General features: G+C 37.6%; 1 protein-coding gene across 8 annotated transcripts in view; it reads right to left on the bottom strand.

Annotated features, from left to right (window-relative positions):
- The window catches only part of RERE (arginine-glutamic acid dipeptide repeats), a 636,739-nt gene that overhangs the window by 276,927 nt on the left and 331,984 nt on the right, over positions 1 to 27,828 (bottom strand). For all 8 annotated transcript variants that reach the window (XM_077151415.1, XM_077151419.1, XM_077151416.1 and 5 more), the window contains one exon: positions 927 to 1,032. In XM_077151415.1, the coding sequence (XP_077007530.1) occupies positions 927 to 1,032 (106 nt within the window). The remainder of the gene's footprint in view (positions 1 to 926; positions 1,033 to 27,828) is intronic.

The following is a 27,828-nucleotide window of genomic DNA, read 5'->3' as shown; positions in this document are numbered from 1 at the left end:
ATTAAAGAGAATAACCAAATTATTATTCCATATTAAAAATGCTAAATTAAAGCAGTAATTTAACTGCTTTAACAGAATTTTTGATGGTTTTGAGGAAGGAAAAAAAACTTGACTACTGGTACGTTGCACCAAAAGCACTGCAGGAGAGTGAAAAGTGAACAGGCACCCAGGCCAGACAGAGCTTGAGCCCAGCTCTAGTACTGCTATTTAGAAGATGTGTAGTCTCGACAAATCCCAGAGCCTCTCTCTCTAAGTCTCCATTTCCTCATCTGGAACAAGGGACTACACCAAACCCAACTCATATCATTAGGAGGTAACAACCGAGGCCTAGTACCTCTCAAGAGTTCACTAAAAGGAGTAAGTTATACATCTGTATAAGCAGAATGTGTGTTAATAAAGTTAGTGAGTAGAAACTACAATGACAGAGCGAGAAAAAAAAATCAGTTGTTCTGAATGACTTTCCAGTTGTTCTGAAGCTGAATTCCTAAAACATAATTCAGAGAGATTTACTTTGAAAGCTGAAGTTCACAACCTAAAAAACTGAGGCACTTCAGTTTTCTCAGATTACTGAAAAGGAAAGAAAGAAATAAAATACAAACCTACAGAGTTTAAAAGGTTATGTGTTTGCCATTTAGATGAATAAAAATGGGATGAAAAGTGAAATTACTGTTATTCCCATAGAAGACCCATCTCTAAATCAAGTTAAGGGAAGGCACTATCAATGCATGTCCAGAAGCAATCATGTCAAAGTAAAAATAAGGAAAGAACTCAGGGAAGGAAAACTGAATGAACAGGCTAGAAATGTCCTCATTATAAAAAGCTTTGTCAGAGAAAATTTATCATAGTGGTTTATCTTCATTTAATGAATACCTGTTTTTGCCCCAAACTAAGAAAGTGTATGAGTCAGACCAGAAGGGAATATTTACCATTTTCATTATGTCGATCCTGAACCAAATGCTGATACACAGAATCTGGAACTTCAGATTGACGGTAGTACCATTTGACGTTCATGAGCAGATGGTCCCTCTTACTCTGAAAAGAAAAATCTAACAGCATTAGGAAAAGGATTTTAGGTGCCCACAGGTACATACCATACCCATGATCAAAAGCCCCTGGAAAGAGGTGGATAGGAAGAGAGGGAGACATATAATTACCACTAGGATCACAATAATACATAAATTAATTACATGGACAAATTTTATTAAAGTAAAAATCCAAGCTATAGCATCCCTCTGATCCTGCCACTCAAAGTTGCTTATTTCAGGAAACAAAGTGCACCAAATTTGAATCTGTTCATTTCCCCAGTGTGAATAACTGACGTGATTCACTCGTATTCTTTAATTTAACATTAACTCCATAGTCTTATCTGAATACATTCTCCTCTATCTTAATCATTTTGGTAAGTATATAAACTGTATTAATACACTATCCGTTATTCCTATTGTTCATTAAGATCTATAAGCTAGAAAGAACTTACCCACTAAGGCCTGGCACAAAGTCACCTCCTCTCCAAGGTTTGTTGCTTATCCACAGTGAATTAGAGTCTTCTTCCATTTTAATGCCACAGAACTTTGCAGTTATTGCTACTGTGACAAACTAAGCATAGTAAACTATGGTGGTGAGGACGGTATTCTGAGTCCTAGAGGAAAGTCCCTGCCTTAGGTATCTTTGAATCTCCAGAGTTTAAAACATGTGTACATAAACATTTGCGAATGAAGAATTCTGAGATTACCTGTTCATGGGACACTTAACCATTTTAGCCCCTAAAAGTTACCTCTGGTTCCAGTACATTCAAAGATGGAAGGGATCAAATATTGCTTTTCCATTTGCAGGCTATGACGCTACCACTCTGATTTATATCATCTCTGTGTACCTAATTATGAAATGGTTCAATGTGGCAAGGCTCTAAAGTTCCCCAAGGCTTCATAAAATACTTTCCAACTCAGATGGGGGGCTCAACAGATTACCTCAAGGTAAATGCCATACCACTCCTCTCAGCAGCCTCTACCTTCACATCAAAGGTCACAAAAGGATGAGAACTAAAATTTTTTTAAATCCCTCATATTTATAAAGGAGATGGCTAACTACTAAAATATGTAAAAATCTTTGTTAATGAAGGAGGACACATCCTGCTTTAATGAGAGGTCTTAAATACAATCTTCACTAAAAGGCGAGAAAGGAGCAAAATACCCTTGCCAAGTCTTAACGAAAAACTTAATCCATTTAAAGAACCAGAAAGAAAAGAAAGCAACTACCATAGTTTTTAATTGAACTCAAATGTACAAACAAATGTCACAAACATTAAGATTCTTACTTTTGCAATAACTGTCAAATAAGACAGGCCTACAAAAATAGGGTATCATTACTGGTTTGAAGGAAACTGATCATGTACAAAGAAAAATCCTACATGAATGGTACTCTATTTTTTATCCATTTTGCAATTTTATAATTATAATACAAATTTTAACAAAAAATAATTTACAATGGTTTATACTGCAGGTGGGGAAAGGAGGACAAACCAGTATATTAAATAAATAGAACAAATGTTTTGTGTAGGAGTTTAGACAAAAGAGCAAATATGCTTACAGCTAGGGCTTATATGAAGGAGGTAAGATGTGACATAGGATTTGAAAAGAAAAATGGGAAATATTTCAATAGAATCTTTCTAGGCAAAGGAGGAGACTTTCAAAGACGTAAAGATAGACAAAGTATAAGACATCCAGAGACCCACAGGTCCAGCGGCATGCAGCGCAGGAAAATATACTGAGACAGTACTGAGAAGAACCTATAATTCGGCCTTTAGGGAGCTTAAGGGACAACTGTGATCTTTTAACTCCACTTCTGAGAATATGCAGACAGACAATGAGATACTAAAAAAAAAAAAAGAACAGTGCATGAGAAAGTAGCTAGAAGGCTATAATTTCTTTCCTGATAAACAGCAGGGCCACAACAGAATGCTCTCAAGGAAAGAAATACACATAGCAAGGAAAGGAGGAGACCCTGCGTTACTCAGGGACAGACACAAACAAAATACACTGTTTAATACACATTGTATTTGACTCAGATCATTCTGTGCTGTGGGGGCTATCCTGTATACGGTAGGATGTTCAGCACCATCTCTGGCCTTGACTCACTAGATGTCAGCAGCAAACCCCACCTTCCAGTTCTTAACAAGCAAAAAATGTTTCCAAACATCACCACTTGTCCCCTATGGGAAAAGACTGCCAAAAGTGAAAATCAAATAAAATTTGGGGTGGGCCCTGATGGCTCAGCAGGCAGAGCTCTCACTTGCCATGCTGGAGACCCAGGTTTGATTCCCGGTGCCTATGCAATAAAGAAAAAAAAGGAAAAAAAAAAGTATAATCTGATTCGAGCACTACACTATAGGGACAACAGGCTACTGAAAAGAATATGGAAAGGCCTGGCATTCAAAACCCATCTCTGCCACCTGTGAGCTAGGTAACTCTGGGCAAGTGACTAAGGTTCTCTGAGCCTTAGGATCTTTTTCTATAAAAAGGGAAAAATGAAACTTGCCTAAAAGGATAACTGGAAGAATTTAAAAACTTAAACACATCTGTCATCAACTGTAACAAAGTTACCATCACATCAATGCTAATAGTCAGTAACGGGGGTTATAAGGGATATGGAAATTTTCTTCTTGGAGTGAAAAAAGAAGATATTCTAAAATCGATTGTGGGGAAGATGGCATTACTGTCATTTTCCTGAGAGACACTGATTATGTACTTTGAATAGACTGTATGGTGTATGAATATATCTCAATAAAACTACTTTTTAAAAAGTATGAGTTTCCTCCACACACACAAAAAATCTGGAACCGAGTAAGTACTCAAACATATGGATCATTTTCTCTGTAAGTAAGTAATTACAGCTATTATGTCACAGAAAACTTTCAAGAACTTAGCTGAGAATTGTAGAAGCTATTTCTTTATCAGAACATGTTTTCTTTTGAGAGATGACAGTACTCACTGTGCTACACTGGCTGTCTCAAGCACACAGTAAAAAGTTAACTTGCTGGAGCCCATAGGAATTCTACTAGCAGTCCCAGCAACAATGTCCTAAAATATATACTTCTATGTGTTTCTGCAGCACATAAGATGTCAGAATACCTGAACGGCAAGAGATACACCTTTTAGATGCACTAACCAGAAATCGTACGATGTCTACTTTTCAGCATCAAGCCAGGGACTCGGGCAACTTTTTGAAGTATAGTATCTGTGTTCTCTAACCCAGGTGCCCTTATTGATTATTACACACATGCAAAATACTGCTCTGGTTTATCTGTACTTAGATGTTCAGATTTATGACTCCTAATAGACTGCCAAGGTATTTAAAGGATTACTGGATTCTTTATGCAGTACCATACATTAACCAGGGAATGGCAGTATTGCATTAAAAAAGCCTCCGGAATCAATTCCATAGATAAAATTCAAAGCAAAAGTGCTTTCTTGTTTTTCTTTTGTTTTATTTCTTGCATGGACAGGCACCAGGAATCGAACCCGGATCTCCAGCATGAGAACTCTGCCACTGTGCCACCATACCATCGCCTGCCCCAAAGCAAAAGTTTTGAATACATTAAAGCAGTCATAATAATACAAACTTCCTAAATAGGCCAGGAGCTTAAAGATTAAGTATCTGTAAAGGAAGGCAGTCTGTTGTTATTGAGGATACTAGCTAAGATAATCTAGTGTTTTAGTCACATCTGAAACCACTAGTTGACCTTCTAGGCAAGTTATTTAACCATCTGAAAAGTGGATAGATGAGATTTCTATGGTCTCTTTCAATTATTATGTGTTTATGTCTAGATTGACAAAACTGGACAGATAAAACGGGGGGGGCAGGAAAAGCTCATGATTTCTAATTATCAACACAACAGCACTGGCTAACATTACTATCCTAAAGAAGTTTAAAGCTTTAAATGTCATCTTCTAGAGGGGAAACAAAGGTGCATCTTGAGTTATTAGCTGATCACTGTTAAGGAACAATTCAAGGGAATTGACAACATTCCCTCTCCCAGTAAACACTCCCAAATCCACCAAAGACATTCAAGTGCTCCACAGACATTAACAACAGAAAATCTTTATCTTCCTCCCTACTACACAGCAGTTAAAGACTTTTGCTCAAAATCATAGAAAACAAAACCAAAAAGAAACTTAGAGATTGATTTAATTCCAAGTCTCTGGGTTTAAATCCCGAGTTTGCAATTTTCTAAGTTGTGTGACCATGCACGAATTACTTAAACTTCTCTAAGCCTCAATTCTCACATACAAAATAGGAAAAAGATAATAGTCTCCACCTCAATAGGTTGTGTGGATTAAATAAACTAATGTAAGTAGAGTGGACTAGCTCTCAATAAATGATGGATATTAGTACCATTCATTCTTTCATAGATGAAGAGAAAAGTCAAAAAGTGGTTCTCTTTAGGTATTGCTTTTCTCAGATTCAAAATCATGCTACTAAAAGCAATACAATCAAAACACAAACAAACAAAAAAACCCATATTGCAATGTGGGGAGAGTACCTTAACTTCTGCCATAATTCTAGAAACATGTCAAGTATTTCTAACAAATATGCCTCATTTTTTACTAGATATAAATGTATGGTTGCATAAGAGCCAAAGTGTTATAAATAACATGTTAAATAGAATACTGAATGAAAAGAAAAGTGGTGAGTAGCTACCTACATGAAAGCCCCCTAATAGATTTCTGAATACAGAGAAGAGGGGCCCACTAAACAGTAAATAATTTCCCACCATTTTCTCTTTCTCTTTTTTAAAGATTGGGGGGCTTTGGGAAGACGGTTTAATAGGATAGCTCATGTTTACCCCTGCTCCAAGGAACAGCTAGAGAAGTGACAGAAAAACAACTGGGACAGTGATTCCAGCGTGTAAGTGACGTGAAAGGGTCTTCTACGCCACATATGGAGGTCCTGGTTGCAAAAGCTGAAGAACTGAGATGCAGAGAACAGGACACAATCCAGCTAGTACAAATAGCCTAATCTATCCCTTTCCAAACTAAAGCCTGGAGCCCTTAGAAGTGCACAAGACAGGGAGACGGGGACTAGGAAGTAAGCCAAACCACGTTAAACATGCAACACTCACACGTACTGCCCCGCCCCACAACCCACCCCACACCCAACACACCTGAACCCCATCTCCCGCCCTCCCCACTCTGTGCATTCCTCCCCACATCTCCAACCTGTTGTGTGGCTGCCCCAGCTGAATTCACCTCTCCTGTGCAAAAGCAGTCTCACCTTGCCCCTCTACAGACCTGTACACCAGCACCAGCCCTTTGACCCCCAACTTCACCTCCCTGTCACTTGTGCATCCAGGCTGCAGGCACTCACCTTCAGGCCCCAGATAACACCCACCTCCAGCCTGTATAGTAATATAATCCTGCACCGCACCCCCTGAGATCTGCATACACATACTTCATTCAGTGTCTGACCCCAACAATCTGGCGCATGCACACAGACACATCCTCCCTGACGAGCACCCATGCATCTGTGCACCAAACTCTTGACCCCTGTACCCCATCCCCACTGCCCTGAACAGGTACACACTCTTGCCCCAACCCAGGCAGGTGCTCAAGTATGTATCTGTGCCATATAACCCCCACCCTACACAACGCATCCACCCTTGCTCTGTCCCTCATCTAACCCCAACCCCCCTGCACCAGGGCCTGACTCACCCAACATCACTCATCCCTGACCCACTTCCCACAATCCCATGCAACCTGTGCCCTGTCCCTGCACAATCACGCATCCATATCCCAATCCCTGTGGACCCCTCCCCCTGTGCAAGTACACACCCATACCTGCTCTCCCTGGGCCCCAAACTCTGTGTCCCATACCCCACACCCAGATACCCATGACCTCCATATTCCACAAGCCCACCCACATCCTGCCCGCAGAGCAGACCCTGTGCATCCACACAGCTCCTCCCTGCCAATCTGCCTCCCACCAGGCCCAATCTCTGTCCCCCACGACATACCCTGCTCCCGTGCTCCAAGGCCTGCCTGGGCTGCACCCCTCCCCCACAGCCCCTGCACCGCACCTCCACAATCTGCACACCACACTCATAGGCACCAGCACTGTGTCCCCAACGTGTGCCTACACCTGCACCACAACCTGTCACTGCACTGTTGTACCCTGCCCTACACTCCACATCCTGCTCCACACCCACCCCACAAACACAAAGCTTTACACTACTGAAGAAAATCAACTTCCAAAGTAACCCTATCAAGATACTTACATGGCTCAAAGGAAACAGAAGAGCACTGAGCATATGAAGATGCAGACAGCATAGCCCAGCCTAATGACCAAATTAAAACACAGAAGGAGACAGAGACTTTGGAACAACTAATCAAAGATGTTCATGTAACTCTACTAAATAAAATCAGTGGGATGGCTAATGACATAAAGGAGATCTAGAAGATACCAGAAGAACATAAAGAGGAATTTGAAAGAAAAAATAGAAAAACAGAGCAGAAATCACAGAAATTAAAGATGCTATAGACCAAATAAAAAATATACTAAAGATACACACCAGCAGAGCTGAAGAGGCAGAGGAAAGAATAAGCAAACTAGAGGATAGGACAACTGAAATCGAACATACAAAAGAGCAAATGCAAAAAAAGATAGAAAATTTTGAATTGGATCTCAGGGAAATGATGGTTAAAACAAAACGCATAAATGTAAGAATCATCAGTGTACCAAAAGGAGAATAATAAAGGACTAGGAAGATTGACCGAGGATATAAGAAAGCTTGGGGGGTGGGGGACAGTACCAGGGCTAAGAGAAAACCACCAAACACATACATCCACTAACAGCAAGATTTCACATAAGTGTCTCTGAGCTAAAAGGGAGGAGCTATTTCTGGGTTAAATGATGAATTCGTCCACTCGTCCATATAGCCGGCTTAGGTTTCTTCAGAAATGAAAGATGTGTGTAAATTTTAAAAAATGAGAAATTTAATAGAGTTTGACAAAGCTTGTACCCCCAGCTGGGTTCAGAAAAAAAGACAAACAGCCTAATGGTAGGTGTATGGGATCAGAAAAGAGAAGAGATTTCTGGAGAGCCTTTAATGTAAGAAAACAGTTTTGTGAATTAATGAATTAAAAAGCCAGAAATTAACATTCAGTATTAGATAACTGACAAGGGTAGATTTGAGAAAAAGGAAGGCAATGTTGGAAAGCCAAACAGGCGGCTGCTGTTTACAGGTAACAGTGCTCACCTCATCAACACCACACAACTCAACCATCCTAAATATAAACGCAAATTAAAACCAAAAGCCAAAAAGGGGGAGAATGAGAAATAAGACAGAATAAATTTCAGTGGCTAAGAAGTTTCAAACAGAGTCAAGAGGTTATCCTGGAGGTTATTCTATGCATTATATAGATATTCCTTTTCAATTTATGGCATATGACAGTGGCTAGAAGGAAGTATGTGAAACCACTGAACTGTATTCCAGTAGCCTTAATTCTGGAAGACAACTATATAACTATATAGCTTTCATAGTGTGATTGTGAAAGTCTTGTATCTGATGCTCCTTTTATCCAGGGTATGGACAGATGAATAAAAAAATATGGACAAAAATCAGTAAATAATGGGGGGGTAGGAGATACGGGGTAAAAAAAAAAATTGGGGTAGATTACAATACTAGTGGTCAATGAGAGGGAGAGATTAGGGGTATGGGATGTATGGATTTTTTTCTTTTGTCTTCTCCTTCTGGAGTGATACAAATGTTCTAAAAATTATCATGGTGATACATATAGAACTATGTGATGATACTGTGAACCACTGATCATATACTTTGGATGGACATTATGGGATGTGAAGATATCTCAATAAAAATATTTAAAAAAAACCCAACCCAAGGTCAAGGAGTAAGCTTCCCTTTCTAGAGACTTTTTATGAGTATTAACAGAATACTTTTTGTTAAATGCCCACCTCCAACTTGAGTTTTTTTTTTTTCTTTTTTTTTTATTAATTAAAAAAAGAATTAACAAAACAATTAGAAATCATTCCAATCTACATGTACAATCAGTAATTCTTAATAACATCACATAGTTGCATATTCATCATTTCTTAGTACATTTGCATCGATTTAGAAAAAGAAATAAAAAGACAACAGAATAAGAATTAGAACAATAATAGAAAGAAAAAAAACAAAAAAAAACAAAAACAAAAAACCTATACCTCACATGCAGCTTCATTCAGTGTTTTAACATAATTGCATTACAATTGGGTAGTATTGTGCTGTCCATTTCTGAGTTTTTATATCCAGTCCCGTTGTACAGTCTGTATCCCTTCATCTCCAATTATCCCTTCTCTTTTTTTTTTTTTTTTTTAATTAACGGAAAAAAAGAAATTAACCCAACATTTAGAGATCATACCATTCTACACATGCAATCATTAATTCTTAACATCATCACATAGATGCATGATCATCATTTCTTAGTACATTTGCATTGGTTTAGAAGAACTAGCAACATAACCGAAAAAGATATAGAATGTTAATATAGAGAAAAAAATAAAAGTAATAATAGTAAAATCAAAACAAAACAACACAAAACAAAACAAAAACCTATAGCTCAGATGCAGCTTCATTCAGTGTTTTAACATGATTACTTTACAATTAGGTATTATTGTGCTGTCCATTTTTGAGTTTTTGTATCTAGTCCTGTTGCACAGTCCGTATCCCTTCAGCTTCAATTACCCATTGTCTTACCCTGTTTCTAACTCCTGCTGAACTCTATTACCAATGACATATTTCAAGTTTATTCTCGAATGTCCGTTCACATCAGTGGGACCATACAGTATTTGTCCTTTAGTTTTTGGCTGGATTCACTCAGCATAATATTCTCTAGGTCCATCCATGTTATTACATGGTTCATAAGTTTATCTTGTCTTAAAGCTGCATAATATTCCATCGTATGTATATACCACAGTTTGTTTAGCCACTCTTCTGTTGATGGAGATTTTGGCTGTTTCCATCTCTTTGCAATTGTAAATAATGCTGCTATAAACATTGGTGTGCAAATGTTCGTTTGTGTCTTTGCCCTTAAGTCCTTTGAGTAGATACCTAGCAATGGTATTGCTGGGTCGTATGGCAGTTCTATATTCAGCTTTTTGAGGAACCGCCAAACTGCCTTCCACAGTGGTTGCACCCTTTGACATTCCCACCAACAGTGGATAAGTGTGCCTCTTTCTCCGCATCCTCTCCAGCACTTGTCATTTTCTGTTTTGTTGATAATGGCCATTCTGGTGGGTGTGAGATGATATCTCATTGTGGTTTTGATTTGCATTTCTCTAATGGCCAGGGACATTGAGCATCTCTTCATGTGCCTCTTGGCCATCCGTATTTCCTCTTCTGAGAGGTGTCTGTTCAAGTCTTTTTCCCATTTTGTAATTGGGTTGGCTGTCTTTTTGTTGTTGAGATGAACAATCTCTTTATAAATTCTGGATACTAGACCTTTATCTGATATGTCATTTCCAAATATTGTCTCCCATTGTGAAGGCTGTCTTTCTACTTTCTTGATGAAGTTCTTTGATGCACAAAAGTGTTTAATTTTGAGGAGTTCCCATTTATTTATTTCCTTCTTCAGTGCTCTTGCTTTAGGTTTAAGGTCCATAAAACCGCCTCCAGTTGTAAGATCCATAAGATATCTCCCAACATTTTCCTCTAACTGTTTTATGGTCTTAGACCTAATGTTTAGATCTTTGATCCATTTTGAGTTAACTTTTGTATAGGGTGTGAGAGATGGGTCTTCTTTCATTCTTTTGCATATGGATATCCAGTTCTCTAGGCACCATTTATTGAAGAGACTGTTCTGTCCCAGGTGAGTTGGCTTGACTGCCTTATCAAAGATCAAATGTCCATAGATGAGAGGGTCTATATCTGAGCACTCTATTCGATTCCATTGGTCGATATATCTATCTTTATGCCAATACCATGCTGTTTTGACCACTGTGGCTTCATAATATGCCTTAAAGTCAGGCAGCGCGAGACCTCCAGCTTCGTTTTTTTTCCTCAAGATGTTTTTAGCAATTCGGGGCACCCTGCCCTTCCAGATAAATTTGCTTATTGGTTTTTCTATTTCTGAAAAATAAGTTGTTGGGATTTTGATTGGTATTGCATTGAATCTGTAAATCAATTTAGGTAGGATTGACATCTTAACTATATTTAGTCTTCCAATCCATGAACATGGTATGCCCTTCCATCTATTTAGGTCTTCTGTGATTTCTTTTAGCAGTTTTTTGTAGTTTTCTTTATATAGGTTTTTTGTCTCTTTAGTTAAATTTATTCCTAGGTATTTTATTCTTTTAGTTGCAATTGTAAATGGGATTCGCTTCTTGATTTCCCCCTCAGCTTGTTCATTACTAGTGTATAGAAATGCTACAGATTTTTGAATGTTGATCTTGTAACCTGCTACTTTGCTGTACTCATTTATTAGCTCTAGTAGTTTTGTTGTGGATTTTTCCGGGTTTTCGACGTATAGTATCATATCGTCTGCAAACAGTGATAGTTTTACTTCTTCCTTTCCAATTTTGATGCCTTGTATTTCTTTTTCTTGTCTAATTGCTCTGGCTAGAACCTCCAACACAATGTTGAATAATAGTGGTGATAGTGGACATCCTTGTCTTGTTCCTGATCTTAGGGGGAAAGTTTTCAATTTTTCCCCATTGAGGATGATATTAGCTGTGGGTTTATCATATATTCCCTCTATCATTTTAAGGAAGTTCCCTTGTATTCCTATCTTTTGAAGTGTTTTCAACAGGAAAGGATGTTGAATCTTGTCGAATGCCTTCTCTGCATCAATTGAGATGATCATGTGATTTTTCTGCTTTGATTTGTTGATATGGTGTATTACATTAATTGATTTTCTTATGTTGAACCATCCTTGCATACCTGGGATGAATCCTACTTGGTCATGATGTATAATTCTTTTAATGTGCTGTTGGATACGATTTGCTAGAATTTTATTGAGGATTTTTGCATCTGTATTCATTAGAGAGATTGGTCTGTAGTTTTCTTTTTTTGTAATATCTTTGCCTGGTTTTGGTATGAGGGTGATGTTGGCTTTATAGAATGAATTAGGTAGTTTTCCCTCCACTTCGATTTTTTTGAAGAGTTTGAAAAGAATTGGTACTAATTCTTTCTGGAACGTTTGGTAGAATTCACATGTGAAGCCATCTGGTCCTGGACTTTTCTTTTTAGGAAGCTTTTGAATGACTAATTCAATTTCTTTACTTGTGATTGGTTTGTTGAGGTCATCTATGTCTTCTTGAGTCAAAGTTGGTTGTTCATGTCTTTCCAGGAACCCGTCCATTTCCTCTAAATTGTTGTATTTATTAGCGTAAAGTTGTTCATAGTATCCTGTTATTACCTCCTTTATTTCTGTGAGGTCAGTAGTTATGTCTCCTCTTCCATTTCTGATCTTATTTATTTGCATCCTCTCTCTTCTTCTTTTTGTCAATCTTGCTAAGGGCCCATCAATCTTATTGATTTTCTCATAGAACCAACTTCTGGCCTTATTGATATTCTCTATTGTTTTCATGTTTTCAATTTCATTTATTTGTGCTCTAATCTTTGTTATTTCTTTCCTTTTGCTTGCTTTGGGGTTAGCTTGCTGTTCTTTCTCCAGTTCTTCCAAATGGATAGTTAATTCCTGAATTTTTGCCTTTTCTTCTTTTCTGATATAGGCATTTAGAGCAATAAATTTCCCTCTTAGCACTGCCTTTGCTGCGTCCCATAAGTTTTGATATGTTGTGTTTTCATTTTCATTCGCCTCGAGGTATTTGCTAATTTCCCTTGCAATTTCTTCTTTGACCCAGTCGTTGTTTAGGAGTGTGTTGTTGAGCCTCCACGTATTTGTGAATTTTCTGGCACTCTGCCTATTATTGATTTCCAACATCATTCCTTTATGGTCCGAGAAAGTGTTGTGTAAGATTTCAATCTTTTTAAATTTGTTGAGACTTGCTTTGTGACCCAGCATATGGTCTATCTTTGAGAATGATCCATGAGCACTTGAGAAAAAGGTGTATCCTGCTGTTGTGGGATGTAATGTCCTATAAATGTCTATTAAGTCTAGTTCATTTATAGTAATATTCAGATTCTCTATTTCTTTGTTGATCCTCTGTCTAGATGTTCTGTCCCTTGATGAGAGTGGTGAGTTGAAGTCTCCAACTATTATGGTATATGAGTCTATTTCCCTTTTCAGTGTTTGCAGTATATTCCTCACGTATTTTGGGGCATTCTGATTCGGTGCGTAAATATTTATGATTGTTATGTCTTCTTGTTTAATTGTTCCTTTTATTAGTATATAGTGTCCTTCTTTGTCTCTTTTAACTGTTTTACATTTGAAGTCTAACTTGTTGGATATTAGTATAGCCACTCCTGCTCTTTTCTGGTTGTTATTTGCATGAAATATCTTTTCCCAACCTTTCACTTTCAACCTATGTTTATCTTTGGGTCTAAGATGTGTTTCCTGTAGACAGCATATCGAAGGATCCTGTTTTTTAATCCATTCTGCCAATCTATGTCTTTTGACTGGGGAATTCAGTCCATTGACATTTAGTGTTATTACTGTTTGGATAATATTTTCCTCTACCATTTTGCCTTTTGTATTATATATATCATATCTGATTTTCCTTCTTTCTACACTCTTTTCCATATCTCTCTCTTCTGTCTTTTTGTATCTGACTCTAGTGCTCCCTTTAGTATTTCTTGCAGAGCTGGTCTCTTGGTCACAAATTCTTTCAGTGACTTTTTGTCTGAGAATGTTTTAATTTCTCCCTCATTTTTGAAGGATAATTTTGCTGGATATAGGAGTCTTGGTTGGCAGTTTTTCTCTTTTAGTATTTTAAATATATCATCCCACTGTCTTCTAGCTTCCATGGTTTCTGCTGAGAAATCTACACAAAATCTTATTGGGTTTCCCTTGTATGTAATGGATTGTTTTTCTCTTGCTGCTTTCAAGATCTTCTCTTTCTCTTTGACCTCTGACATTCTAACTAGTAAGTGTCTTGGAGAACGCCTATTTGGGTCTAATCTCTTTGGGGTGCGCTGCACTTCTTGGATCTGTAATTTTAGGTCTTTCATAAGAGTTGGGAAATTTTCAGTGATAATTTCTTCCATTAGTTTTTCTCCTCCTTTTCCCTTCTCTTCTCCTTCTGGGACACCCACAACACGTATATTTGTGCGGTTCATATTGTCCTTGAGTTCCCTGATACCCTGTTCAAATTTTTCCATTCTTTTCCCTATAGTTTCTGTTTCTTTTTGGAATTCAGATGTTCCATCCTCCAAATCACTAATTCTATCTTCTGTCTCTTTAAATCTATCATTGTAGCTATCCATTATTTTTTCTATGTTTGCTACTTTATCCTTCACTTCCATAAGTTCTGCGATTTGTTTTTTCAGTTTTTCTATTTCTTCTTTATGTTCAGCCCATGTCCTCTTCATGTCCTCCCTCAATTTATCGATTTCATTTTTGAAGAGGTTTTCCATTTCTGTTCGTATATTCAGCATTAGTTGTCTCAGCTCTTGTGTCTCATTTGAGCTATTGGTTTGTTCCTTTGACTGAGCCATATTCTCAATCTTTTGAGCGTGGACAGTTATCTTCTGCTGCTGGCGTCTGGGCATTTATTCAGATTTCTCTTGGTGTTGGACTCAGCTAGGTTGTAATATTTTTCTGTGAAATCTCTGGGTTCTGTTTTTCTTATCCTGCCCAGTAGGTGGCGCTCGTGGCACCTGTTTGTCTGCGGGTCCCACCAGTAAAAGGTGCTGTGGGACCTTAAACTTTGGAAAACTCTCGCCGTCCTGGGGGTTCACTAGTCCTGGGGGTTCGCTAGCCGAAACGGCTTGAGCCGGCCCGGGGTCCGAACGCAGGGAGGGTTGCTGGTCGCCGCAGCCAGGGAAAGAGCCCGTCCGAATTTCCTAGTCGGCCCTGGGCAACAAGCGTGGCGGGAGGGCGCCAGCGGCAGCGGCCCGCCCGAGAGAGTGCACGTTCCCCGGGAGTCACGGGTTTGGAAGGGGCCTCCCCCACCCGTCACCGTTCTCCGCGGCCTGGGGGTTTCCGATCCAATTCTCTCAGTTGGTCCGGGGGCTGTGCGTGGTGTGGGCGCCAGCCCTCTTTGTTTCAGGGGACCGCCTCTCCAATTCTCCCAGCCGGCCCGGGAAGGGGGAAGGGAGTAACTCCGGCGGCTTGCCACCCCGCCCGGTAAGGCCCGCGTGCCTCGCCGATCTCACCCGAGCTGCTTCTCTCAGCCAGCCAGCCGTTCCAGGATGGGGTACGCTGTCTTTTTTATCTCTGTTGTGGCTTTGGGCGCTTTCTGTATCGTTTCTACTCCCCTAGTAGGTGTCCTGGAGAAGAAACTAAGATCCGCGCGTCTTACTAAGCCGCCATCTTCCAGGAAGTCTGGGATCTTTTTTTTTCCAACTTGAGTTTTTTTGCAAGACCAGTCTTAATTTTATCCCCTGAACAGTGTTTTATCACAATCATAAGAAAACAGTAATAGGCGGGCCGCGGTGGCTCAGCGGGCAAGAGTGCTTGCCTGCCGTGCCGGAGGACCCCGGTTCGATTCCCGGCCCCAGCCCATGTAAAAAAACAAACAAACAAACAAAATATAATAAAACAAGAAAATGTTTAAAAATGTTTCCCTTTCTTCCTCCCTTCCTTCCTTCCATCCTTCCTTCCTTCTCTGTCTTTCCTTCCTTTCCTCCCTCTCTCTTAAAAAAAAAAAAAAAAAAAGAAAACAGTAATAATGACAGCAGGCTTGGGAGGAAAGTTCATAAATAACCAATAAGACAAGTGCAGGGATTCCTTTACACAATATGGAAGTCTGCAAGCAAGAAAGTGAGCAAAACTTTACATTAACCTATAGAATAAGCAAATACCTTCTCTGACCCATCAATCACCTTCTAGCCCTTGGCAGATACCATCAGAGCCCCCAAAGACCTCCGGAGCAGGCTGCTCCAGCCCCTCCACTCTGCTATCAAATGTGACAGAAGAATCAAGGCCAAAGACAACCTGACCAGGATATAAAGATGGACAAGTCAAATAAACAGCTTTGCAAAGTTAAAATAACCTGCTAGAGGTAACAGGGGAATTCCCTTCACAATTTTAACTGCTTAGTTACTGGGAGTACAAACTACAGATAATGAAAGATACAGATTCAGTTCTAGATTGAGTAAGACCAAAACTTTTCTTTTATAAGCCAAAGTAGCCAACAAATTTTTTCAGAAATTCGTGAAGCAGGAGTGGCTAACATTTGTATATACAGTATGGCTGAAGAAGATACATTTTGAAAAACTTTTTCATGCGTGTTTCCACAACATGGTGATACTAAAGTTAAAAGTTACAAGGATATCAGGGGCATGGTTTTATACTTCAGATATATCTACACAAACTTAATTGCTAGTGTACAGACAGGAGAAAAATGTGTCTTCCAGAGATATTACAGTCTTCCCTCAAGTGTACTGCATCAGTCATTTTAAGTGGCATTTCAATTCTGCTGAGTTCATTTACACACATACAGAGCAATGCCCGGCTGGGTATACTGCCCTCACACTAAGACCTTGGGGATGCAGTTTACTGGCTTCAATCATTCCTGACTCAAGGGTGGAGCAGTAGGGGTTGGGGAGGTAGGAAGAGACAATGGAGTCACAGATCACTATTCTTCAGAGGGGAAAGATAATTAACTCTAGGCATAGTACTATGGGCAAAGTCCAAACAAATCTAAAGATAAGCTTTCCCTGTCAGTCAGATCATATTTAGCCAATTTTGTGGATAAACATTAGGACTGAGATCAATCAAAATGCAATCAGGTAGGAAGCATCTGGAAAATGTCAAGCCACTATTCTACCCTAACATAAGCCACTAAAAACGTTTTATATATCTAATATCTATATAGTCATTACAGCTTAAAATGTCTTGAAAGATTATAGGAAAACAAAAGCGCCACCAGGGTTCAGGCTATTAAAGTCTGCCTATCCCAGAGTTCTACTCTGGCAAGGGGACCAAGAGATCATGGAAAAAGACTTGAACACTGACTCCACAGTCCTCAGAGAAGAAAGGGCTCTGATTATCTCCTACAAATAATCACACTATCATGTACTTATTTCCCCAATGTACTTACTTAGAAATTGACTAAACATTTGGCTTGCTTCCTTTTATTTAGCGCAGGCGGACAGCAGAGTGAAAATACGCAAATTTCCTACCGTCAATGAATAAACAAAGTAACCAGTCTTGTTTTGTCCTGAAACACCCTTCTTCAATTTTCCTAAGTATATGTATGTGTGCAAGTGGGCCTGAAAGGATCGATCCCCTTCAGGAGTTATCCCTGACATCCCCTGTCCAATGCTGACTGAACTGACTTGTGGAGGAGCTACAATCGTGTTGGTACATGTCATATCTTCTTTCTGGTGCCCATATCATTCGAGCTTTAAATATTCCTTAAACAAAATAAATGAGACACAGATCCTGTTCAACTACTTAATATTTGTTGGCATTTTCAAATGGACATAAAACTGGAACTCCCCAGGGATCTGCTCAGAACTAGCACAATGAATCCTATAAAGATAAATAGGCAGGGGGAAAAACATAGGAATAAAAAATTTAAACAACAACAAAAAGCACAGAAACAGAACACATCCATTTGATTAAGCTGTTTATTGCCTTCATGCACTAGCATGAAGATTATAAACTCATTCTCGAAACCTAGGAGTGGCACTCAATCCTGAATACTGTCTACAAGAGATTGCATCAGCATATAGGTCTATGTAAGAGCAAATTTAAATCGCCTTTTATAAAATGGTGAAACATAAAGGTAAAACTCTGAGAGGGCAGATGCTTTTTTATAGTGTTTACAACCATGATATGCAAATGACTGGTTAAATAACAAAGATGATGCCATTAAAATGTGCTGAAACAGGCTTCAATGATCAAAACTTTTTAAAATCACTCCATCTTGATGGTATCTTGTTTGTTAAAAGAAACCTTTTCCCATGATTTAATTATGTCTACAATTTAATCAGGACAAAAGTCAATCTGAATATTCTGGTAGGGCAAAAATGGTGCATAAATCCTTAATCATCTATCAATAACTTTATGTATATGAAGTAAAAACTTATTATGATAAGAATGCTGAGATAATGAGTGAATCCTCTAATTGTGTGCAATGGAGAGATAAAAAAAACTGAGCACAGGTACAGCCTTGGGAAAATTCCTACCCTCTTGGTAGTTCTGTAAAACAGGAGGCTGGGTTACTAGGTAACCATGGCTATCCTTGTCCTTCTATACCTAATAACAAGTTATATCACATACACAGATAAGTTATATATATTTATAGAAGAACTTATCATAGGTACCAATATACCAAAATAGACTATTCCTGTAACTTCTCATATGATCCCACGATGTATGTCATCCTGACAAAAACATCAGTTTCAGAAATGGGACTTCAAAAGGTCTCCTGAGTTTGGACTGAAGAACCAAGTTAGCAAAACAGAATTTAACAGAGATAAATTAAGCTTCTATATACTTGGATACCAAACTTGGCTGTTTAAACCCAAAATGAGTCCCTTTCTAAAAGCCAATAATCTTTACAACAACTATGATTATGTCAGATAAATATGTAACTGGAAACTTTCTCTTTGGCCCGAAGGATTTCCTCCATTAAAGAAAGAGAAAGTAAGAGTCCATAACACAGTAAGAAATTGCCAAATCCTACATGATCCTTCATAAAACTTTAAACATTCCACTGATTTCTTTAAACCACAAAATCAAGCCTAAATATACAAAATTTTAACACCTTTACAATAGTTTTGGTTGTTGTTTGGTGATGACAGTGGTGGTGCAAGTAGTGGCAGATTTATTGGTTTTAAAGGATAAATGATGTAGCAAGAGTTACAGAGCTCTACCACATGTAAATTCTAGGGGAAGATGCCAAAGTGTTCAACAGGAAGTTAAAGAAATGGAAGGAAAATCTGGGCTGTAGGTTACTGAAATTTTCCAGAAGCTTCTCAAATTCAATTTAAATCATCACATTTTTATAAAAATAAAAATCACTAACTTATGATTAAAGATCTGTCACAGAAATTTTGCTATTAAAAATTAATGCCAAGGGGCAGTGTGGCCCAAATAGCTAAAAATATCCTGAGAAAGAAAAACGAAGTTGGAGGGCTCACGCTACCTGACTTTAAGGCATATTATGAAGCTACAGTGATCAAAACAGCATGGTACTGGCATATAGATATACTGACCAACAGAATCAAATAGAGTGTTTAGATACAGACTCTCTCATCTATGGACAATTGATCTTTGATAAGGCAGTCAAGTGAACTCACCTGGGACAGAACAGTCTCTTCAATAAATGGTGCCTAGAAAACTGGATATCCATATGCAAAAGAATGAAAGAGGATCCATATCTCATACTCAATATAAAAATTAACTCAAAATGAATCAAAGACCTAAACATTGGATCTAAGACCACAAAACCACACCGTTAGAAGAAAATGCAGGGAAATATCAATCTCATAATAGGAGGTGGTTTCCTGGACCTTATACCCAAAGCATGAGCATTGAAGAAATAAATAAATAAATGGGAACGCCTCAAAATTAAACACTTTTGTGCATCAAAGATCTTCATCAAGAAAGTAAAAAGAGAGTCTACACAATGGGAGACAATATTTGGAAATAATGTATCAGATAAAGGTCTAGTATCCAGAATATATAAAGAGACTATTCAACTCAACAACAAAAAGACAGACAATCCAATTACAAAATGGGCAAAAGACATGAACAGACACTTCTCAGAAGAGGAAACACAAATGGCCAAAAGGCACATGAAAAGAGGCTCAACTTCCCTGGCTATTAGGGAAATGCTAATAATCAAAACCACAATGAGATATCATCTCACACCCACCAGAATGGCCATTATCAATACAACAGAAAATGACTAGTGCTAGAGAGGATGTGGAGAAAGAGGCACACTTATTCACTGGTGCTGGAATGTCAAATGGTACAATCTCTGTAGAAGGCAGTATGGCAGTTCCTCAGGAAGCTAAGTATAGAACTGCCATATGACCCGGCAATACCATTGCTAGGTATCTACTCAGAGGACATGAGGGCAAGAACAAAAAGAGACATTTGCACACCAATGTTTATAAAAGCAGCATTATTTACAATTGTCAAGAGATGGAAATAGTCCAAATGTCCATCAACAGACAAGTGGCTAAGCAAGCTGTGGTATATACATACAGTGGAATATTATGCAGCTTGTAAAACAGAATAAAGTTATGAAGTATGTAACAACATGGAAGGACCCTGAGGACATTATGCTGAGTGAGATCAGCAAAAAACAAAAGGACAAATACTGCATGGTTTCATTGATATGAACTGACATTAGCAAATGAACTTGGAGAATTTCAGTTGGTAACAGAGACCATCAGGAGATAGAAATAGGGTAGATATTGTGTGATTGGAGCTGAAAGGATACAGATTGTGCAACAGGACTGATTGTAAAAATTCAGAAATGGATAGCACAATAGTACCTAACTAATACAATAATGTTAGAACACTGAATGAAGCTGAATGTGAAAATGATAGAGGGAGGCGGCCTGGGGGCACAAATGAAATCAGAAAGAAAGATAGACAATAAAGACTGATATGGTATAATCTAGGGATGCCTAGAGTGTGTAATGATAGTGACTAAACATGCAAATTTAAAAATATTTCTGCATGAGGAAGAACAAAGGAATGTCATTACTGCAGGGTGTTGGAAATAGATGATAATTAATATTTTAAAACTTTAACATATGTGAGAGACAAGCAAAAAATGCTGGTACAAAATTTATATTTTGACTAGTACATTTCCTATTATAATTTATATGGACAGCTTAATCGAACACCATAGTACTTGGAACCTTGCGTAGGCATGAGATTTTGTAGGTTTGTACAGAGTGATGCCCAGATAAATCCCAGAGCAATTTAAACAATGAATAGGGAAGTATTTGTAGAGTCCCCTAAGGGGAATGGTGAGAAAGGGGGAAAATTCAACTTCCCCAAGTGGAGAATTCTTGATATTCTCACAGGCAGTGGGGACAGCCAAAACAATAGTCCGAGCCTTCAATCTTGGGGTTTGTTCATATGAAACTTAACCCCGCAAAGGATAGGCTAAGCCTACTTAAAATTAGGCCTAAGAGTGACCCCCAAGAGAATCTCTTTTGTTGCTCAGATGTGGCCTCTCTCTCTCAGCCAACATGACAAGCAAACTCACTGCTCCGACCCTCTCTACGTGGGACATGACTCCCAGGGGTGTGGACCTTCCTGGCAAAGCAGGAGAGAAATCCTAGAATTAGGTGGGACTCAGCATCAAGGGATTGAGAAAATCTTCTCGACCGAAAGGGGGAAAAGAGAAATGAGACAAAATAAAGTATCAATGGCTGAGAGATTCCAAACAGAGTCGAGAGGTTATCCTGGAGGTTATTCTTACACATTAAATAGATATCACCTGCTCTGTTAAGGTGTAATAGAAAGGCTGGAGGGAACTGCCTGAATGTCCCCCCTGGTGGCCATGTTTCTTGAAAGTAACTGTATGATGATATGGCTGTCACAGTGTGACTGTGTGGTTGTGAGAACCTTGTGTCTGATGCTCCTTTTGTCTACCTTAACAACAGACAAGTAAAACATACGGATTAAAAATAAATAAATAATAGGGGGAACAAATGTTAAAATAAATTTAGTAGATTGAAATGCTGGTGATCAGTGAAGGGGAGGGGTTAGGGGTATAGGATGCATGAATTTTTTTCTGTTTTCTTTTTATAGCTTTTTCTGAATTGATCCAGATGGTCTAAGAAATGATCATGAGGATGAATATACAACCATGTGATGACAGTGTGAGTTATTGATTATATAACACGAACAGAATGATCAAATGATAAGAATGTTTGTGTTTGTATGTAGTTATGTATCATAAATAAAAAACAAATTAATTAAAAACAACAACAACAAAACTAATGCCAAACATCTTGAGACAATTTCACTTGAGTTAACAAATGCTTTTATAGAAGGCTTTCAAACATTCTAGTCTTAGGATTCCTTACACTCTTAAAAATTTACTGACTTTAAAGAGCTTTTGTTTATGTGGATGTATTGTTTACATCGTCAATATTAACTATTAGAAAATAAAAATAAGAAAAAATTTAAAGATTTATTGATTCACTTACAAATAATAATAAACCCACTTAATCATGTTAACATAATAAATATAATTTAAAAAACAAAACAATTAAAGAAACAAAACACTTATATACCTTTGTAAATCTCTTACGTGTGGCTTAGGAAACCTAATGAGACATATCACACCATTTTAGCCTCTGGAAAACTCAACTGCACACTCATGAGAGAATAAGTGTGAAAAAGAAAAGTTGATGTCTTCGTCTTGGTATTCTTATGAAAACTGTAAGACCCCCATAGACCCTAGGGTCTTACATTTAAAACTGCTACTCTAGGGGTAAAGTCAAGAGCAGCCAGTGATGCTAATGCTCCCCCACCCTCTCTGGCTTTGGCAGGATTAAAACAATGGAGACATTCCTGGACAGAATTATGACTGGAGATTTTAAAGTTCAAATTCATTTAAAAGTGAACAGTATTAACAAATAATATGGCAGTGCAATAGTGGCTCAGTGACTAGAATTCTTGCCTGCAGAGCTGGAGACCCAGGTTAGATTTCCGGGGCCTGCCCATGCAAAACAAAAAGATAGATTAGCTAGATTAGATAGATAGATAGGTACATAGGTAGGTAGGTAGGTAGATGGTAGGTAGGTAGGTAGATAGATAGATAGATAGATAATACTTTTTATTATTTAGGCAATCAGATGTTCTAAGTGAGCAAGAAGTTAAAGTGAGCAAGAAAGGGAAGAAAATCTAGATAAGCAGCCTCTCATTTCAAATGATTTGGTCACACAAATCTCTATGGGTCTAGAGGGAGGATTGGGGTGGGGATGCACAAAATAAGGTATAAAATATAAATATAAAATTTCTAAAATAAGGTATTTATAAAATTTGAAATCATGCTATCAATAAATATTTAAAGCTTGATTCAAAGAAGTACTATTGGACTATACTAAAAAGGCATACTTTAAAACAACGGTGAATCTATTCATAAATAAAATCTAGTAGGCCCAACATGGAGGCACCTGTGCTAAGCCCCATGGCAAGTTTCTGTTTCCTATAAATGGCCCACTAGCCCAGAAGACCAAATTTAAACACAGCCAGATCTTCATTAATTATCAACTGCTAACTTCATTCCTAAGCAACCACCTGCCCCTTAATTAACTTAATGTCAACCAATCAAAACACTGCCTCACTTGCTCCCACAGTACCCCATATGAGCTTCTCCTTTTCATCCCACCTCCAACCCATCCTATTGGGAGTGATTCTCTCTATTTTCTGTATGGGATGTTGCCTGATTCATGAATCGCTCAATAAAGCTGTGCAATCCTAAAATGCATGGAAAGTTTTTCTTTTAGTACTATTTAGCTGAAAGAATGCAGAAAAAAACTTTATTCAGCAATCTGTAATTACAGCAAACTTTGTGGCTCTTTCAAAAATGGTACCACTTCCTAATGGAAAAAGCTGGCAAAATCAACTCTTAAGAAACAAAGACATTTAACCTAAAATACTAAACTGAGTTATCTTTTATAAAGATGAATATATCTATGCATGTGAATCTAGCAATCTCTCTTCTCTCCCTCCCTCTGTGTACTGCTGCTTTTTAAAATAAACTGCAAATCTGAAACGCTGGTAATATAGTAAAATAAAATAACTTTTAGTAGTACAAAGGCTTTTAGAACTGAATAAGTATTTGTACTTTTTTTTTTTTTTTTTTTTTTTTTTAAAGAGAGAGGGAGGAAAGGAAGGAAAGACAGAGAAGGAAGGAAGGGAGGAAGAAAGGGAAACATTTTTAAACATTTTCTTGTTTTATTATATTTTGTTTGTTTGTTTGTTTTTTACATGGGCTGGGGCCGGGAATCGAACCGGGGTCCTCCGGCACGGCAGGCAAGCACTCTTGCCCACTGAGCCACCGCGGCCCGCCCAGTATTTGTACTTTTAAGAACTCTAAAAATTACATTTTCCCTTATCAATTTATATAAACAGTCTATCTTTTTAATTTTATCTTTTTTTTTTTTGGTCTGTCTCTTTAAAATGTCTTTATTTTTTTCTCTTCTTTAATTTAAACCAAAACAAAGACCCTAATCGTTAATACTTGTCAGTGTATTTATAACTGTTCCAAGATCAACCATTTTTCTAATACAAACACCCCTTGATAGCTTATCTCAGTCCACAGCCAGATAACAAAGGCCCATTGGCCGGCTGAAGAGGAAAAATGGAAAGCCGGAAATGAGAAGTTTAGTAATCCCCAGATAATCGATCAGTGTATTCAGTCAAGTGTGAGTAGAGCTGTGAAAATGCTGTTTGAAAAAGAAAAAGAAAAAGAAAAGCAAACAGCATTATCACTCCAGCTAGGATTCATTTTTAAATTGGATACTTTTTGTCAAAAAAGATAATCCATCATGTTCCAGCAGCAATACCAAAATAGATAAATGTTAATATCTTTTGAAATACAGCCTTTTTCTTCTAAATCCTGTGTTCTCTATCCTTTTCAGAAAAACATTTTATCTTTTGAGGTTTTTATTGTTGGGTATTTATTTATTTATTTATTTATTTATTTATTTATTTATTTGTATGGGCAGGCACTGGAAATCGAACCCAAGTCTCTGGTACGGCAGGCAAATATTCTGATACTGAGCCACCGTTCCACCGCTCTGTGTCTTTTATTTTTAAAATAAAAGGTTATAATTTACACACAATAAAATTTACCTATTTACAGTTTCGCTAATTTTGAAACATTTCAGATGTTTAACCACCACCAAAATCAATACAGGGAACTTTTCTAATATCACACAAAGATGAACTTCTTTTAGAATTGACAAATCTGCTAAGTCCCAGTTACTTCTAGGAAAACAACATTCTAAGTTCCTTTCTGCATTTTAATCCAAAAAAGAAGTGAATGTGGTGAAAAACAATTCTCGCAGTTAGCTATTAACACTTCTACCTACACCAAAGACCACTATGGAGCAACTGCCCCATGCTCTTTAAAACCAAATAATTCGCTAGATAAAATTTCTCAGATTTAATATGGTCTCCTGAACTTCACATCCTTAGAACATAAAGTAAAAGATACAGTAATAATAGCAATAATAATGAAAATAAATAAGCAGAAATAATTTCTAATTATTTTCCTCAAATTAAATAACAAATTTTTATTGAACATATGGTTAGGACTCAGACATAGCTTTAGAGATAGATACTGACGATACAGCAGGGGAAATAAACAAATAAAGGCCCAGTCCAGGTAGAGCTTACATTTGAATGGAAGGACAGACCACAAAAAAAGTCAGATAAAAGCAAGTGCTTAAAAAAAGAGTCAAGACAAACCAAATCTGTCATTTAGTAACTGCGCAAGCTAGATAAGTAACATTTATTTACGCTATCTAATCTCTACGTGTATTATTTTCCTTAAAATTACCAGATTTCCCCCCCAAATACATGAGGATATCCAGGGAAAGGTATATTGTGACTTGACTGCTTCATCAAGACAGAAGAATCAAAAAACCTTGATTAATCTATACCCCAATTTCTCTACCAAAATAAGGACAACACAAAACCCTAACCTGTGCATGCCTATAACTTCTCTCAGCAAAAGTTGAACTTATTCATGACAATTCCCTAATGCTCCTCTAACCTTTGTTTTCTAATTTTATTATTTTTCTTTTAAAAAACTTATCATGATGATGACTCCCAGGGATGACCCTGGCCCTGGCACAGTGGGATCAACATGACTTCCTGGTCAAAAGGGGGGAAAGAATTGTAACAAATAAGGTACCAATCAGTGGCTGAGAGAGTTAAAAAAGAGTCAAGAGGCTATTCTGGAGGCTACTCTTACCCAAGGTTCAGCTAGATATTGCTATTTACCATGGTTTGCCAAATCCCAACCAAAACCATTCCTGCCAACCCTTAAGAACATCCAGAGCTCTTTCTGAGATTCTACAAAGTTCCATGCACTATAGGATTTATTTTCAGAAACCTACAACCTCTAGATGGGTTCCTAGGCCAGATAAATCCCGAAATCCAGACAGGCCAGCCTCTCCAGAATATCTAGTCCCATCCCCCATCTTATATTACTGAGCCCTTTCCAACATGAAAAAATTAGAATGCGCATAGTCCAAATACCTCTAAAGAATGGGAGAAAGATCAAAGGAGAAGGTGGAGCTATAACCGAGAAGATAGGATTGAACAAATGAGTATGACTGCTGATTCATCATACTGATATTTCTTTTAGTCTCTAGTGTCTTGGAGCAGCTAGAATGCAAAACCAGAAATACTGGAATTGTAATCCATAGCAAACTCTGGATTCTGTTCTACAACTAATCGTTGCGGTGTACTTTGAAATTTGTTTTGAATATGTTATTTTTCACACAAAAAAATTATCAAGAAAATTTTACATGCAAAAAAGAATTAAAAATAAATAATAGGGGGCGGGCCGCGGTGGCTCAGCGGGCAAAGTGCTTGCCTGCTATGCCGGAGGACCTCGGTTCGATTCCCGGCCCCAGCCCATGTAACAAAAACGGAGAAACAGAATACAATAAAACAAGAAAATGTTTAAAAATGTTTCCCTTTCTTCCTTCCTTCCTTCCTTCTATCCTTCCTTCCTTCTCTCTGTCTTTCCTTTAAAAAAAAATAAATAAATAAATAAATAAATAAATAAATAAATAAATAATAGGGGGAACAAATGTTAAAATAAATTTAGTAGATTGAAATGCTAGTGATCAATGAAAGGGAGGGGTAAGGGATATGGTATGCATGAATTTTTTTCTGTTGTCTTTTTTTTATTTCTTTTTCTGAATTCATGCAAACGTTCTAAGAAATGATCATGATGATGAATACGCAACTATGTGATGATGTGAATTACTGATTATGTTTGTACAACAGAATGATCATGTTAAGAATATTTGTGTCTGCTTGTTGTTATATATATTTTTTTAATTTAAAAATTAATTTAAAAAAATAAAAAAAGAACAATCTCCAGGATAGAAAAAAAGAATTAAAATAATGTAACTATGTACTAAACACATTGTAAGGAATGAACCCTTACCGAAACTGGAAGGACACCCCCTCCTTAACAGAATCACTCTTCTTCCCCAAGAGGAAACTACTATACCTTGAATTTACTGTTTTTCTTTCCCATGCAGCTCTTTATGCTTTTACTTCACAGAGATAGACAGATGGACTGATTCAGCCATGTTATTAGTTCATTCATTTTAAATAATACAAATTACCTTGATTATCATGTGTTCATAAAATTTCCTGCTGAAAGACATATGGGTCGCTTCCAGTTTTTCACTATTAAAATAAACCTTGCTATGAGCATTCCTATCCCTGTTTCTTTGTGCAAGTCTGTCTAAGGCACTTTTCAAATTACTTAAAGTTACTCAATGTTTGGTGCTACCATGAAATTTTCAAGTGTACTAGTACAAAGTTGTTCACAGTGTCCTCTTATTATCTTTTTAATGTCTATAGAATCTACAGCAGTGTTGACCTTTGTTTATACTTCATATTGGTAACTTGTTGCCTTTTTCTTTTTCCTTTATGAGTCTTAATAGGGGTTTATCTATTAATGGAGCAACTTTTGGCTTTATTAATACTTTTAAATTTATTAATTCTTTAATCTGTGCTCTTATCTTCA

This window comes from Tamandua tetradactyla, chromosome 2 (assembly GCF_023851605.1).
Source record: "Tamandua tetradactyla isolate mTamTet1 chromosome 2, mTamTet1.pri, whole genome shotgun sequence".
In the NCBI taxonomy this organism is placed as follows: Eukaryota; Metazoa; Chordata; class Mammalia; order Pilosa; family Myrmecophagidae; genus Tamandua; species Tamandua tetradactyla.
The sequence above is the reverse complement of the archived record's forward strand: the minus strand, read 5'-3'. Positions and strand labels throughout refer to the sequence as shown.